Genomic DNA, 17,360 nt, shown 5'->3' with positions numbered 1-17,360 from the left:
TAAACACTGTCCAAATATTTATATATATATATTATAATATAAGTGAAACTGATATTAGTCAGAACCTACTATCATCTGATTTAAAATGTTGTCTAATAGTATCATCTACACTTGTAAGTTATGGTAAATAGGTTGGACATATATGGTGTGGACCTGGGGAAAGGCATGGCATGGTAATAGTTAAGCCTGGCAATCTGGAGAGTCTTCTGTCAATGATTAACATTTTGGACATGTTGGGAAGACTTCTCTGTGCACAGAAAGCAACAAGTGTTTACAGAAGAAGAGATAGAAGCCGAAAATGTTGTGACGGACTCCTGACCTGAGGACCTCACTGGTCAGACAGAGGGGGTGTGCTTGCTCGAGGTTCTACTTCACCTGCTTCCACAGCTATTTTTGGATTCACTGCGTTCGTCTCACTTGCTGGGAACATGTCGTCCTTTTCCGTACCTCCACCAAAATGCCTGCAGAAACCGCTGGCCGTTCCACATCGTTACATGTTTGGACCGGGACCTTCCAATGTTCCCTCAAGAATTTTAATGGCTGGGATCAATCCGGTCATTGGACACATGCATCCAGAGATATTTGAGGTAAGTCAGTGGGTTAAACACACATGATGTTGGCTGTCAAGGAAGAGAGGCATGAGAGGAAAGTCAGACTAAGCAGACTATCGCCAAACTGTGGAAATGCATACACTTTAAAAGCCACCACCAAAACTATTCACGCTATCTACATTGTAATGTTGGAGTGTGTGAAGGATTGTAAAGCTTCTTAGATATCCCTGCTCAGTTAAGATATATTTGTACATTGCACAACGGTTTTTTAACATTTTCATTGTGCAAAGAAAGGTTATCTCATGAAACTGTTCATGAAGAGCAGGTCTAAACTATATTGGTTAATTTACAGAGATCCAGCATTTCCCAGAGAGCAAGCACTCTACAACAGCAGTGAGGCAATAAGCCTTTTGACAGGCTGAAGATTCGAATAGAACCAAGCAGAGATTAATTTAAAATTCTATGCAACATCCTGTGTTTTAGTAACGCAGAGTTAAATGTAGTACAAAGTAAGTTGTAGTAGTACAAGTAATTCAACTTTACTTGAGTATTCCCATTTAATACTACTTTGTGCTTCTAATTCACTACATGTGTTTTACTCAGCTACATAACAACGTAACACCCTCAAAGGGGTCGTAATGCTTTAGAACAAATATTTTGAAATGAAATATATTATAGTGAATACAATCCTGTAGTTTCTGCAATAATTCTGTATTCCAATTTAGGTACATAGTGAATGCAGGACATTTACCCTAAAAAGAGAAGTGCTCCTTTCAGTCAAGTATCCAAGAACTTCAACCAATGGGACTGCAGAACCACGGCTGAGCCAGTTTGATTAAAAGTGTGTGAAACAAACGTGTGCTTGTATTGCTATCTTTGTAAGGACTCACTTTAACCCCATCTAGTGAGGACATTTCTGTGTTGTGAGGACATTTTGGCTGGTATTCACTTACTTCAAAGGACTGTTCAAAGGTTAAGTCTTGGTTGAAGGTTGAGGTTAGAATAAGGTCAGGGTTAGGATAGTGGGGGATTTAGTTATGATGGTCAGGACCAGGGGTAAGCAATTGCGTTACATCAGTCAAGGTCCTCACAAGTACAGAGAGACAAACGTGTGTGTGTGTGTGAGAGAGACAGCGTGCTTGACTGTCCATCACAATCTTAACACACTCAGGTTGACACGTTTAAACATCTTAAATACCCTTCAACAGGAATAACAAAAGCTCTCAAATGACTAATATGACTGAAATGACTCGATTTTCAGAAATCTTTGTGATTAATTTTCTGCCAATCAACTAATCTGATTCCTAGCCTGCTCATGAATGAACAACCACTCACAGTCTGCCACTCATTTAGGTCAACAGGATATAGGACCATAAATATGTTTCTATCTTTCTCACTAACATTTGCTCATTTAACATCTCAGATAATGAATGACATCAAAAGTGGGATCCAGTACATGTTCCAGACTCAGAACAACATGACTCTAGCTGTGAGCGGCACCGGCCACACCGCCATGGAGTGTGCCATCTTCAACACAGTGGAGCCCGGGGACAGCGTACTGTCTGCAGTCAACGGCATATGGGGCGAGCGAGCAGCAGACATGGCTGAGAGGATAGGTAGGGCTTGTGGTCTTCAATAATTTTGTGTCAACACATAAAGTAAAAACAAACAAATTGCAAGTCCATCCATGAATCTTTTCTTCGGTCTGTGGCTTTCAACTCCAAATATTAGTTATTACTTACAATGTAGATATAAGAAATGGGATAACAAATGATATAATAAGACTGTAATTTTAAAAAAGGCTCAGTAATCTTCTATAACGACTGGGCACTGTAGTTTCTAGCAGTGTATTTGTTGGGAACTATTTTCAGCCGTGGATGAATACGCATTTGCTGCACTTGTATTTACAACAGTGTGAGGTTGTATGTGGGACTGACTGTAAATAAACTACAGGGCCCGTGCTCACCATAATGAAGGAACAGGTTTCCCAGTGCAAGAGTGTGGCTAAACCACAGAATATCATGTGTGTCAATCTAACAGGTGCCAGAGTGAACACCATCGTGGCGCCCCCTGGTGGCTTCTTCACTAACGCAGAAATTGAGCAGGTATCACTCCGACCCTCCAGTTCAGATATATTCCGTCAAAGCTATTGTCCGTCTGATCAAACTGTTTTTTCTCACCACAGGCCTTATCCAAATACAGGCCGGTGGTGCTCTTCCTTGCACATGGAGAGTCTTCTACAGGAGTCTTGCATCCCTTAGATGGCATCGGGCAGCTGTGCCATAAGTAAGATGCAGCCATCACTCCTCTGTCGTCATCACATCTGTACCAAAATTAAGGCAGATAACAGTTATGTTATGATTCATGCCTACAGGTATGGCTGTTTGTTACTTGTCGATTCTGTGGCGTCAATTGGAGGGACTCCTCTCTTCATGGACCAGCAAGGTTTAGTACGAAATTCTGATCAATTCCATTCTCTCTGGGGCGTAGGACGAAACCCTTTACTGTGATTTGATGGCCCCAATTACCGATTTCTGTGGGTGTTTGTATTGTATTTTCAGGGATAGACATCCTATACACAGGCTCCCAAAAGGTTTTGAATGCTCCTCCGGGTACAGCACCCATCTCCTTCAGTGAAAGAGCATGGTGAGAAATGTACACACAAGTAATAATTCAGAGTATAATATATGTAACGTGCGTAGTTAAAGTTGAATGTGTCCACAGCCAGAAAGTATTCAACCGGAGGACGAAGCCTGTGTCCTTCTTCTTGGATTTGAGTTGGCTTGCAAACTACTGGGGATGTGATGGCAAGCCGTCAAGAGTGTAAGGCACCTTTTTCTTTTTTCCAGCAGACAGGAAGCGATTACATTTGAAACTGTGGTCTTATTTTAGCCAGACTTGTATAATCATCTCAACATTGCTCTGTCTTCTCCTTTTCCGCTCCATAGATATCACCACACAGGTCCAGTCACTGCTTTCTACTCTCTGAGGGAGAGTCTGGCTGTCCTTGCTGAAGAGGTAAGACAACAAAACGGTTTTGCATCCTTCTACTGTCTCGGAAATTCTGTACAGCCAGCGAGTTGTACAGTGACAAAAAACCTCTCTGCCAACAGTTCTTTGGTCAGAATGAGGCATAAACTTGAATCAGTCATTAACTAGCTTTTTACTTTTTTTTTTTTTTAAGAAATGTATGCATATAAAAAAGCAATATATTGTTTTGGGCATGTCCCTGAGCATGGCAATGTCTGTTAGCTCACTACTTTGGCCTTGAGTGAAATATCGCTACAACCACTTAATTGATTTTAATGGAATTCTGAACAGATATTTGTTGGCTTCAGAGGAGAATTCCTACGGACTTTGGTAATCCCAGGATTTTTTCTGTTGTGCAGCCATGAGGTCAAAGTTTCAGTTTGTCCTGTACTTTAGTTTATGCAGAGGCCAACACAGTGGCAAAACACATGCAAATAGACAAAATACTAGCAATTTAATAAAATATCTTAATCAGCTTGACATGCACTCAACATGCAACATCGGGGAACACACTGCGAATACACACAACTGCAAAAACACAAAACAAAACTCATGCGTTATGCTAAACCCAGATTAGTACCCTGAAAATGAATATGTAAATAATGTAAATATGGGTTGTGTTTCAGCCATATTATAATATTTTGGTTCTGTGTTGTATGCCTTTTTTCTGTCATTCTAAGGGTCTGGAAAAGTCATGCGAAAGACATGAAAAAGTGGCAGAGTATTTCCACGCCGGCTTAGAAAGCATGGGTCTCAAACTTTTTGTCAAAGAAAAAGTGAGTATAAACACACAATCATGGAATCTTATAATGACCTGTAGTGGAATTCATATATCTACAAGCAGTTGTTACAACAACAGAAGTTGATGTAATAATATAAAATGATAAAAATGTGCTCAATCTGTCTTCAATTGGTTGTTACAGAAAGCAAGACTGCCTACAGTTACCACTATTGTTGCTCCTCATGGATATGACTGGAAAGAGATCACAACCTACATCATGAAAACACACAATTTAGAGATTTCCGGAGGGCTTGGACCATCTGTTGGCTTGGTGAGAGATTACTGATATACTCTTGTTTTACTTCTTATTCAAACCCACCAAGATGCCCTGTGTAGCCTTACTCCCAGATGTTTTTGGTCTTTCCAGGTGCTGCGTGTGGGACTTATGGGATGTAACAGCACAAAGGACAATGTTGACATGGTGCTGGAGGCACTGAAAGATGCTCTGAAACACTGCCACAAAAGCAAAGTGTAACGTGTTGCTGTTGGATGCTTTGGAGAAAATCCTGAATAAATGTTGTTGTCATAAGGAAGAGTTCTGTTGTTTTCTGTCCACATCCAACCACCAACTGTAGTTATCACTTGAAATTTGAACGCCTCATCATTTAAAGAGGAACTTGTTGGTTTGTGACACCAGTGAATCAATGAGTTAAAATAATCATGTTGAAACTAGATTATTGAAAAAGAAATTTAACAAATCCATACACGCTACAGTAACAACTAGAGTCGCTTTTTGTCCACCATAATAAGACAAATTAGATAAAAAAATTAGGTCAAGTAAAAAAATTACACATCCCATGAGTCATAGCTTTCGGTATACCCTTACATTTTTATGGGAGCTGTAGTTGTTGAAAAGCGTTATGGTTTTCATCCTGTTATCAGAATCAGAATCAGCATCAGAAAACCTTTTAATGTCCCCCAGGCAGGAAAATGTGTTTGTCGCAGCAGCAGAATATTACAAGAACAGAGCAATAGCAATATATACAAAATAATTAAAAAGGAACACACTTAGGGTGTATCAGTCTGTTGCTGAAGGAGCTGCCCAGTGCTGTGAGAGTGACCTGCAGGGGGTGGGACTCCTGCATCAGCAGCGATGACAGCTTGTTCATCATCCTGCTTTCTCCCACCACCTGCACTGAGTCAAGAGGGCATCCCAGGATGGAGCTGGCCTTCTTGATAAGTTTATCAAGTCTCCTCCTGTCTGCTGCAGTTATCAGAACAACAAGAAAAGTAATTTGTCACACAGGGATGTGGTAAACTATACACCTTGGAACAAGGTTTGAATCTTGCCCTTAAAACTTGATACTAGAACTACATAAATACTACATCTTTGTTGCCTTTTATGAATTAAATATATTTTTAAAAAGTCAATATCAGCTACTCCTCTGTGTAAATTCAACACAATAACGCTTGTGCTTTGTGCGTTTTATTGTCTGAATATGTGGATTTTATTAAAATTACTATATTATTTATATATATATATATTTATCTGGTTGTATATATTGTATTATTGTTGTATATATGTAAGGATCTTTATCATTTTTTAATATTTGTTTATATTGATATTTTATATTGTCTAAATGAAGCTGCTAACTGTGTTTCATTGTTTCTGAAACAAAGACAATAAACATCTACTCTATTCTATATCAAAAGAGTAAACAGAATGCACATTCAAATTTTATGAAGGGAATTATTTTATATAATAAAAAAAATAATAAAAAATTATATATGTTAGTATAATATGATTATTTCAGTATATATATATATATATATATATATATATATATATATATATATATATATATATATATATATATATATATATATAATTTGTATCATAATTAATTCGATGTATTTTGCCGTAATTTTCATGGAGACTGTCATTTGAATAAAGTTGGTGAAAAAAAAACAATAACAAACGAAACAGGAAGTGAGTGGTTGTGCTTCCGGTGAAAAAGGCGGGCAAATGTTGTTGAAAGCTTGCGCTGTGTGTGACATTTAGCCTCAGAGAGAAGTTCGTATTTACCAATTGTCAATAACAGCCGGGGGATAATGGCGTGTAAAAGAGGAGCTCTCATCGTGCTGGAGGGAGTAGACAAGGCCGGGAAGACGACGCAGTGCAAGAAGCTGGTCCAGGCGCTGCAACAGAGCGGCAGACCCGCGGAGATGATGAGGTTTCCCGGTGAGGCGCGTCATTGTTTTGCCGCTGTCACTTTAGCATAGCATCATGATTTGGGTTCCTTCCTCTGAGTCGCTGTGCTGGTGCTGTGCTGAAACTTTACACTACAGTGTGACATTGACATAACGAGCCCCGTTGTTGTGTTTTTATCGGCGCAGACAGGTCAACAACAATCGGACAGCTGATCAGCGCGTACCTGGAGAACAAAAGTGACCTGGAGGACCACACAGTGCACCTGCTGTTCTCTGCTAACCGCTGGGAGCTGGTGTAAGAGTCTTTATTTACTGTTGGAACACACCCCAGTGCTTCGTTAAAGTACAAACAACACACTGTACAATTACGGAATTCAGAGTTCTACATTCTGAATTATATTCATTAAGTTAAAGAAATGTTTGCAACAGAGTTGTCCACGACGTTTGGACATGTCATGACAAGTCAAGATGTCAGCTGTGGAAAGGGACAACAAAATGTGTTACGTACTCGCATCCAAGAGTGACACATTCAGAGTGCCAGTTAACCCAAATTACTAGAGGATATTGCAGTTGGTTTTTTGTAGTCAATCATTAGTAAAAGTTTACAGGCTGCCGTGCTATTGTCCTCTGAAGCAGTAAAAATGACTCGACTGTCATGTTGTCACTGAGGGGACAGCCATAGTTTCTATTTACCCCTGGTGGTATCTAGTCATGCATCACGTTTTAAGGATGTAAATGGGACTTGGGATATGGTTCCCAAAATATTTATTTAGTAATATTATGTTTCTAGTCCCAAATGACTGGGGAGTCTACAGACACTACTTATTGAAGGAAAGGTCATTTTGTATAAAGCCTGGTACCATAATTTTTATGAACTCCCTTGCCAGTATAGGTCATGGCAGTGAAGTCTATGGATTATCATCAGTAATTTTAAATTTGGTTTCTGGACAGCTTTTTTTCCCCTAATGTTGCAATGATGCAGTTCCATCAGTGTAACGTCCCATTGGGTGCTGTGTGCATTAAAAATTACCTGTAAGTCTACATCTGATTGGGGTTGAATGATACATGAGTAAAGTGTAAACAGACCCTTTTAACATTGTAGCCAGATGTCACAGAACATGCCATCTGCCTGCTTTGTTAAAAACCTTGGATATTTGGGCAGTTCCTGTTGCCTTAATTTGTGAAAGACTAAAGAGTTTAATCTGGTGCCCTTTTTAAATAATACACAACTGAAAATTAGTTGGGGGATATTGGGATGTATTTATTTTTTGACATATATTTTTATTTTGTTTCTTGAGTATTTATTGGCCCCTAAAAATAAAATGACACATTTCATTAGACTTAAATCGATGCACATGCATATATGCACTCGCATCCAAATATCCCTAACTTTTTGAGTAGTGTAATTTTTTGGTATCTTTCATATATTGACATAATCACCATCAGTCTCATTTGGGGGCCAAAAAAAGACGTCTCTTGAAATGTGAAGTGTACAGTGCTACAACCTCTGGTTATTTGATTTGATGCTTTTCTTTTTTAATCATATGTCAATATAATAATAATCCTACAAACAAAAACTGTGTGTATCCAGAACTTGATATCTTGTTCCTCAGAGCTGTGTTGTTTTCCAGTAATGACAAAAAAAAACATACCAGTGAGTCACACTTGGCACTGTGAGACACGCTCCTTCATTACCATGAACACACACTGTAGTTTATTCAGTTAGTCCTTCAAAAATGAACAGAACTTTGCGTGAATGAACTTTTTATATCTGCTGTTGCCTTTTTTCCTTTCGTCATTTGCCTTGATAATTTCCACTTGCCTGTATACATTGTAGCATGCATTTTCTTATGCAGCCTAACGAGATGATTTTGACCACAGGCCTTTAATGAAGAGGAAGCTGGAGCAGGGCATCTCCCTGGTGGTAGATCGGTACGCCTTCTCTGGAGTTGCTTTCACCAGTGCCAAGCCGGTGAGTCTTCTGTTAGCCTTTCAAACTCTTCTTACGTCACACCATATTACTGTGTGTGAGGAGCAACAGACTTGTCATGACATGTTTGTCTCCTTCAGGGTTTCTGTCTGGACTGGTGCAAGAACCCAGATGTGGGGCTGCCAAAGCCTGACCTTGTTATGTTCCTAAATCTCAGTCCAGCTGAGGCTGCTTTGAGGGGTCAGTTTGGAGAAGAGAGATATGAGACCAGTGTTTTCCAAAGAGCGGTGCAACAGAAATTTGAACAACTAATGAAGGATCCTTCAGTCAACTGGCAGGTACGAGACAAGTCTGGATTGTAGATTTAATACCAGGTGTCATTTATGTCAATATTTAGTATCTTGTGGTCTAAATTGTGTTTTCTAGGTCATAGATGCTGCTCAGAGCGTTGACGACGTGCACAAGGACATCACGAACCACAGCCTTAATGCTGTCAACAAAGCACTGAACCTGCCTCTTGGAGAGCTCTGGAAGGGAACCTGAATCAGGCTTGAATGAAACTCTTTTGGTATCAAGACAGACTGTTGGTATAGTAACCAAATGACTCTTCTGCACACTACTCACTTTGCTTAAGCCCCTTTTTACTTGTCATTCTTTGAATGAAAGTGGAAGAGAAATGCCTTGGCTTATGCACGAATACGGTTTCCTACTGTCTTTAAATTGAGTAGAACCATTTTCCATCAGATTCTGATTTTATTTTTATTTTGTAATCCTCTTACATAGTCTATTCTCTTACCTGTCAATATATTGTGTTGATTAAATAAATAATCTTCGAATGAACTCGTGTATATCTTTTAGACTTGGCAAGGATACTTTGCAAGAACAATTAATACAACTTGTCTGCAGATTTGACTCAATTTGGTTTCATTACAGGCTGTTACAGACTTCAGTTATTAGTGACAAAGCCATGGGCATCATTAACCATTGTGTTTCTATACAACATAAAACTGTTATGGCAATTTTACTTATGGAGTCAGGGAAAGGCACCATATCACTTCAGAATAAACATTTAAAGTGTTAAGACTCAAATGGAAACAGATGTATGTGAAAATGTGCATATGAATTTATCCTGAGCTCCTGCTACGGCTTCCACCAGGCAGTCTCAATGTTGGATACAGAGAGCATTCAGTGGCTGTTGAGAAGAACGCTGTGTGACACACACTGACTACACCATTGGAGCTGGACTGGCTCAAGAGGTCTCCAATTAATGTTCATCCCCTCAGGCTTCCCTTCTGATACAGAGAAGAGACCGAGAATCTCTCGCCCAACTGTCGAGAACAGTAAAGCATTGTCTTTGTTCCTCACAGGGAAAGGATCTCAAACTCTTCATCTTCTGAATCAAAGAACCGCTCCAACCTGTCCGAGTCCGAGAAATCTGTGAAGTGAGCGTCAACACGTGAAAAGGGGGAAAAAAACCCATTAAAATTCATTTTCATAAACTGAATTTTTTGGAATATATTTTGCAAAGAATAAGCAGTTCATTCACCAGGAGTAAGGTTAAGGGCATCCACGCTGACCATGTGAGAGGGCTGACTGTCTACTAGTTCAAACATGGGCAGGCCTCCTCTGTTGCAGGACAGCTGCAAGAGACAGACCATCATTTCATCATGTACAAATTCCTCCAAAGTTAACAGCTACAGATGAGTCAAGGGAGCCACAGAAACATACCCTTCTTATGCGCATACACCAGTCGTCAAACTCGTCCTCTGTTTGGCAGAAGAAACCCTGACGGAAAGGAAAAAAAAACAATCAGCTGTGGAGCGTCTGATTTGCTGACATTCACATGAAACAATGGGCTTCAGTTTGAGATACAAAAGCTCTGCACTATAAAAAAAAAACGCTCCCTGGCATTCCTACCGCTGCAATGGATGGGTCCAGTTCACAGATGTGCATGCGACAGGGTGGGTGCTGACAATGGTACGTCTCATCGGGGACCTGGCCATCTTCATAGGGCTCCACTGCAGGCTGAGTGGTGTGTGGGTCTAAATAGATGAGTTCCTCCCCTACAAAATGAAGGAAAAGAAAAGCATGGTTACAATTAGATTAACCTCTTTGTGTAAGTGGAGTTAATATGGTGAGCATGAGTGTGCAGTGCACAGCTGAGTGTTTATTTCACAAACACAGAGACTAGACATACCGACATAACCAATGAAGTAATGGGCACTGTTGGGTTTTCCCCCAATAACACCCAGGGACTGAGGCAGCATGAAGCATTGCTGTGAAAAGAGACAAGAGGGTTTATCTCACCCCGGATGGAGCTGACTTTGCCTCACCCGTACCTGTTCTCTTAGCCAAATTTACTACAAACAACATATAAATGACATAGTGACCTTTTTTCAAAGCGTATCATTTTTGCTTTTTGAAGATTATCAGTTTAAAGTGACTAAAAAGGAGCTTTATTTAAATTTTTTTTTATTCTGGCAGCCCCTTTTTTAACCCACATTTAACTGAAAATGTTTTTGTACCATTCAAAAGTTCCTTGTGGTTCCTTAAAGGTGCAATATGTAAAAGTATAAATTGAAAACATTGAAAAGATTAACAGATATTATCAACAGAATATGAAGAAATAAAAGTTTTGACATGATGAAGTCTTTGTCTTGTGTTGCAGAGATGCTAGTTTTCCCAAATAAGCATGCTAACCAGCTAACCAGGGCCCATCTCGGTCTAAGGCTCCAGTCCCTGGTGCTCCAAGATCCGGAACGAACCAGCAGTTATTCTGGTTATATGCTGCCAGCTATCTGATTTGAGTATGAACTTGACAAGATGCCAATTCTTACATACTGCACTTTTAAAGGACTTAGGACCAAATCTGCAGCAACCACAGCAGACAGCGAAAGTTGGCGGGGAAAAAAAACAGGCAACTTTAAGTGTTGCTGTAGTTGCTCATAAAATTAGGATCGACTGGAATGGAGAGAAAAAACTGGATCAAGTAGCCATATCTAACGCAAGGCCTACATGCATGTACAGAGATATGTTTTTGGATATCTGAGTTATAAATTGGTAGATTCAGTTTTTCCCAATTTGTAAATCCACTTTTCAGTAATAACCCCTAATCAGAATGATCATTATATCCCACACAAAATGGGAATATACATGCTGGAGTAGCTCACCTTGAGGGTTTCAATGTAGGCCTCGTTTATGTCACTCAGGCCCAGCCTGAGGGGGATGAGCAGGACCAGGGGTTTCCAGAGAGCGGTCTCCTCCTCAGCCAGGGCACACGCTCCCTCCAGGCAGCCGTTGAGTTCACCCGCTCCCTCTGGTTCGGCGCTGGCTCCTGCAAAGTCCAGCCAGGGCATACAGAGACGCTCTGCAAGGGGGAAAAAACAACAACTTGTTAATTTTGGACAGCATCAGCCTAATGAAAGCTTTCCACTTAAAGACGTTTCTATCCGTATATTTGAGCTTGTAAAAGTACCAAAATCTTGCTGTTGGATGAGCTTGTTGCCGTTACCCCAACTGACATTTGAATTTGTTTTTTTTACACAGAACATCGTCCTGTAATATCAGCAAGATTTAGCTGAAATAATCATTCTGTGAGCAAAAACCCATCTGGTCCAAAGGTTTAACCTGGTGTACGTCCTGCAGTGTCATTTAAACTGCTTATGCAAATGATTGCTAACAGGAAAAGAACATTAAAACACAAGGTTGCAACACATCTGCACTCACTGATCTCCTCGATGACCACAGTGTTGTCCATCGCCACGTGCACCACTAATCTGCTCCACGTATCAAACACGGCCAGCTTCCTGAAAGAGGGACAGCACATTTGTGTTTACTCCAAAGTAAAACACTTCTTTTCTTTGAACAGTTTTAAACCTCATCAGTGTGCACCGAGTTGTCTTTTCTTCTGTCCATTGTTTGGCAGCGGGATGGATGACTACATGGTGAGAGTGGACAAGAAAGAAATCATTGTATCCAAGTCGGAGCACAAGAATGTAACTGCGAGCGTGACACGAAGCGCATTCCTGCTGCCACTTTCGCATCTATTATGCTCATTGACTTTACGCAGTGCTAATGTGCCAATAAACGTAGCAATGTGCCCGCAAAGGCAGCGAATAAGAAAACAACAAGCTAGTAAACATGGGTGTAAGAAGTGCTTGATCTGAAACACAGAAGACGTCGGCTTCAGAAACGTTGTGAGAGGAAGGACATTTGTGAGATCTCAAGGATACAAGTGAGAATTATTGAATGTAAACACAGCTTTTGTTTGTTTACAAGAAGCTCCGGAGCACCTTTAATCTTTAAATTACCGAGCAAAACGTTAAGATTATCAGTGTTATGTATGAGTTAAAAATCTTTTCTTTTGAGATGACTTCTGAACTTACGGCTTATTTTTACAATGAATGCAAAATCAACCAACAAAGTAAATGGTATGATATAAATAATAATTTAGCGCAGGCCTTAAATATAAAATATGGAAACCCCTGAAGCTCGTAGCTTCTCTACTTACTTGAGAACCTGGGCGACTGTGTTTGGTCCATACCACTGGCCTATCGGCTTCCCCTCTCCGACTCCCATTTGGGCTGCAGCATTTAGGAACGAAACGGGAACAATTTTATGGAAACTCTTCGAGGACTGTCTGGAGTGAGTCCTTGACACGATTGGAAAGGTTTCGCCCTCGCTACTCACCGATTTGATGGATGGAATAATAGCTGTCTTTTTTGTCAATGAAGGCGTTGAGAATGCTGATGTACTCTTCTCTTTGTTTCTTGTCTCCGGCCCATCTCCAGTCTGAGAACAAAACGCCGGTTATTAAGCCCCTTTAAAATGGGCTCTGTTCGGTATAGTCAACTCGCTGGAGAGGAGCCGTTAAGTGCCACACGGTGATACAATCTACTTATATCTATATCCATCTGCAATCAAGGGAGATATTTCTTTGTGTTTGTATTCATCCTACCTCTGCCTAAATGTCTGCACACCAAGGCCTCGCCTAGGATCATCTGGCCGCATCGCAGCATACACCCCCATCCTGTATCTGATGTCGGCCCTGTCCCACCTGCAGCACATTCAACACGCAATTAGATGTGAAAAGCCGGATCACTCAAACTTCATCATGTTTATTTGAGGGGCTGAATAAAACCACATGTATTCACTTACCAATTGGTGGGAAGTTTTTTCTGTATGTGAACCACAGTCGCGAAGTGACATCTGATAAAATGTCGTCTCTCTCTACATGAAGACCGGAAACCACCACATTACAATAGATCCACATCAGTAAACTATTCAAATACTAACTCACTTACAGTCCCGACAGTCCTACCTGTGAGCGCATTGTATTGTTTTCCCAAGATCCACACAGGCTCCGAGGTCTCAGGAAAATCTTCAAACTCGCCAAACCGAAGTGTGTCGTACGTCAAGGTAGCTGCGGAAAGAGGAGCAGAGTCGACTGTAGGAATGTGTGAGAGTATAGAGGAGACATTTGTCGTGGTCGTCTTGTTGACAACTAACCACTTGGTGCGGCTCATAACAGTGAGGCTGTCAGCGAGTAGAGACGGAGCGCCAATTAGTTGTTTGAGAAGAATTCCAATCATTTTCTGGAAGGTTCTTCAGTACATCCATCTTTAAAAGCATCCAGCTATTTATTTTTAATGTTTGTTTTTGTAGATTAACGTATGCTTCATTTCTCGATGCAAGTGGACAAGTGAAAGAGGAATCTCTCTGTAGAAACAAAGAATCAGGTTTCAAGTTCCCACAAAATGCATTTCTGTAGCCCTCTTCACACGAGACTAGCATCATATGGAGACCACATATGATTTAGAAATGACCTCCCCTCTCCTGTACTTGGTGTGGTGCAGTTGCACGAGCTCAGCAAAGTCTGTATTCTAATTGAATTTGCATACATTATCCTCTCGGCATAATGTCAGGGTGCGTCAGTTCTTGATCAGCCACATTACTGACATAGTTTACAGTTGTTTTCTCACTGTCTGCATGTGTTACGAGCATCAGAACACACTTGAAGCTGATTTAGATCAAGTAACTATGTGGCTGCACTTATGACATCCTTTTGTTGCTCCTTATCTTCTCTGTCATCGTTCATTTTAAACACCAATGCAGGTGATCTCACAGCACATAATATTAACTAATATTACCACGGGAACTCTGACTACAGGTCCCCAAGATAAATAAGTTCCATTAGTATAGGGCTTGAAACCAATTTAAGGGGAAGTCCAGCAAAATAGTTTTACTTTCTTAAAGACAGGAGACTATTGAGAGACAGGTTTTCAAAAACAAAGGTCTGATGTTTCAACAGAGGCCGAGACATCAGGAAATTTGGTACCTAGTGTTTGAAAAGACTTTAAAAGATTCTGAGTCCCGCACTTCCCATAATGCAACAGAATAGTGTTGTTTCTTGTTTTCTTTCCTTACAGTTGAAGTTTAACAAATACATCTCCATTGTCTGCTTTGTCATGGCAGGATTGCAAACTCCAGCTGCCAGTCAGCACAGACCTTTTTCTGCTTTGTAGCATTGGTGACGTTAGCATTTAGCTTCAGTCATCACTAATCATTTAGTCATTAGCTCTTCATAATTCATAGCTCTTTCATGATTGAAACACTGAAAAAAACAAAAGGACAACACACTTTTATTCTGATTTACTTTGTTTATATGTGGCGGACCCTGCCACCTTTCTAGCCTCAAACAGTGTTCTGGGGATCATATTTTCCTCTGAGAACAGCTTGTTTATTCACTTATGGGAAATATAAATAGTTCCGTGTTTGTATTACTACCTCATTTATATTGTAAATATTAAAATTGATTGAATTTCTTCTGCAAAACAAGCCTTTAAGAAAGTGCGACGGTGGAAATCAATAACAGTAACAGTCTTTTCACTGCAGTTGAAGTGCTGGGCTCATAGCCAGCTGTAAAACTGGGCAGGAGTACACTTCCTCTTAAGAAAGAAAAAAAAAGGGGGGGAAAAAAACAAAGTTGCTGCATTTTTCTTAAGCGCTGGAAATGTACTAACGCTTTTGACACAAAGTTTGAAAAACAACTGTGGTTAAAGACAAGACATAACGTTAGCCACATTGCTAACAACAGCCAGGAAAAGTTGACTAGCTTAGCTTTCCCACTGTTTGACAGTTAGCTTCGTCACAGACAGCTGTGATTTACAGGCTCATAACTCAAGAAGGGAGGTTTGTATTTACAGTCGAATGAGAAGACAACGCAACGTTAAGTATGTTCGTTAACTCTGAGTGCTGTTATTCAACTACATGAGTCTTGCTACAGAATATATATTCTCTCCTATAGCTACTAGCATTCCCGATGCTAACAGTGGCCAAATAACTGATGCGATGGTGACAGTGCATCGGCTGGGATGTTCATCCAGGGCGTAACATAACGTTGGCATAAACAGTCAACCCAAGGACAAAAGGCATATTATTACGAGCAAAACTCAACAGCGACGCTTGACATTAACACAGATGACATCTGGTAACCTTACAGGAAGTTACAGTGCTGCGCAACGAGCTGTCAGAGCTGGGAATCCAGTACATTTAACCACAACAGCAGGCTAACGTTGGTTAGCAGTTAGCTTTAGTCATCACTTTAGCAAGCTAACGTCACCGAGGCTACAAAGCAATATAGGTCTGCGCTGGAATAGCGTCTGGGGTTGGCAATCCCGCCATGGCAGAGCAGGAGGTGTGCTGCCAGGGATGAAATGGCGTTCTTGTGATTATTTTGAGGCTAGACTAGTTTGCTGAGGGAGAGAAAAGATGTTATTTTGCTCCAAAATATCGCTTACCTGCATCCATCCCGACGGTCTTCACCCTATCTTGTTTGTTGTTCTCTGCACTCTGACCCGCTGGACCAATGGGAAGAGAGTGCAGTTGTGGAATTCGAAGGGAGGCGGGACATTTGGTGCTGCATCCAATAAAATCCAGGAAAGGGGGGTATTTTCCTCCAGAGCCGTTAACCAATCATTACAGGATGACGTAGCCGTCGGTTGAAAACAGTTGGGGTGCGTTCAAGTTACAGATAAATGGACACATAACATGCAGCTCCCTAAAGAAATCACTTTATATATATATACATCTTTAATCCATATAAAAAATTCCTTGAGCCTTTAGATAGAAAGTTATGAGAAAGAAAAATCGAAAATTATGCCTTTTTTTTTTAAAGTTGTCAGAATTTGGGGAAAAAGACTGTAAATAAATGTTTTAACTACAATTATATAAAATCCTGATATGATATGGCATATTATATAAATCTCAAGGAAGATAGGCAACTTTAAACATTCAATTAAAATATTTTTATTTACAGTAGCCTACTCCTGGTGGTTAAATCTGACACCCAGTCTGATTCTGATCCGACCACCAGGTGGTAACAGATAGCCATCAATGTCATCTCATATTCTGCAGTCTGCAAATACTGTCTTTCACACCAACATGTGGCTGACCTTGGAAGTAAACACACATGCACACAGAGGCACATGCTGGTGTAATCGACATGGACTGTGCTGTTGAAAGGCCTTATGGTTTTTGTTCCATTGTTGCAGTTTAAACCCTCAGAACTTTCAATAAACAACAGTCAATGCTTTGTTTGGGATTGTATAAAGCATACAACATGGAGAAACAAGACAACATTAGGATACCAGGGGGAAAGACTGTACCATTTCATTCTAAAATATTTATCAAATCCCATAAAATTTTGTGAGGTGGTCACAAAACACAGAAACAAGCCAGACTGCACATGTATTGGATATGTTTTTTTGTTTGATATAACTGAAAACTAGTCCGGACACATAAAGATAACTTGTGGTTTGTGCCCACAAACATCTGGCAGACTATTTTTCAGTCTGCTTTCCCTTAATAGGTTTCACTGTGCAACACTTTAAGCACAAAGACTCCGACTGCCTCACTT

At 40.3% G+C, this 17,360-nt stretch overlaps 3 protein-coding genes across 4 annotated transcripts; 2 read left to right on the top strand and 1 right to left on the bottom strand.

Annotated features, from left to right (window-relative positions):
* The first annotated feature begins 185 nt into the window (after positions 1-185).
* On the top strand, positions 186-4,895 carry agxta (alanine--glyoxylate and serine--pyruvate aminotransferase a). The gene is made up of 11 exons (XM_030432997.1): positions 186-587; positions 1,975-2,167; positions 2,592-2,656; positions 2,737-2,837; positions 2,926-2,996; positions 3,113-3,197; positions 3,276-3,374; positions 3,500-3,569; positions 4,262-4,357; positions 4,505-4,633; positions 4,730-4,895. Exons 1-11 carry the CDS (start codon positions 429-431, stop codon positions 4,835-4,837), a joined length of 1,176 nt encoding a protein of 391 aa, XP_030288857.1. The 5' UTR covers positions 186-428; the 3' UTR covers positions 4,838-4,895.
* A 1,389-nt stretch (positions 4,896-6,284) lies between these two features.
* Positions 6,285-9,283, top strand: dtymk (deoxythymidylate kinase (thymidylate kinase)). Its single transcript, XM_030433964.1, has 5 exons — positions 6,285-6,544; positions 6,700-6,808; positions 8,395-8,485; positions 8,584-8,781; positions 8,870-9,283. Exons 1-5 carry the CDS (start codon positions 6,415-6,417, stop codon positions 8,984-8,986), a joined length of 645 nt encoding a protein of 214 aa, XP_030289824.1. The 5' UTR covers positions 6,285-6,414; the 3' UTR covers positions 8,987-9,283.
* Positions 9,280-16,396, bottom strand: atg4b (autophagy related 4B, cysteine peptidase). 2 transcript variants are annotated; one of them, XM_030433962.1, is made up of 13 exons: positions 16,243-16,396; positions 13,764-13,865; positions 13,601-13,672; positions 13,401-13,499; positions 13,133-13,234; positions 12,954-13,026; positions 12,170-12,249; positions 11,614-11,810; positions 10,641-10,719; positions 10,361-10,506; positions 10,172-10,228; positions 9,990-10,083; positions 9,280-9,893 (listed from the first exon to the last, which is right to left on the bottom strand). In XM_030433962.1, the coding sequence occupies exons 1-13, from the start codon at positions 16,250-16,252 to the stop codon at positions 9,805-9,807; spliced, it is 1,200 nt and encodes a 399-aa protein (XP_030289822.1). In that variant the 5' UTR covers positions 16,253-16,396; the 3' UTR covers positions 9,280-9,804. The 2 variants fall into 2 exon arrangements, with proteins under 2 accessions (XP_030289822.1, XP_030289823.1); XM_030433963.1 differs by having other exon boundaries at positions 9,330-9,878.
* Between the last annotated feature and the right edge of the window lie 964 nt (positions 16,397-17,360).

The sequence above is a fragment of the Sparus aurata genome, chromosome 11 (assembly GCF_900880675.1).
Source record: "Sparus aurata chromosome 11, fSpaAur1.1, whole genome shotgun sequence".
NCBI lineage: Eukaryota > Metazoa > Chordata > Actinopteri > Spariformes > Sparidae > Sparus > Sparus aurata.
Note: the sequence above shows the minus strand (reverse complement) of the source record. Positions and strands in the feature narration are given on the sequence as shown.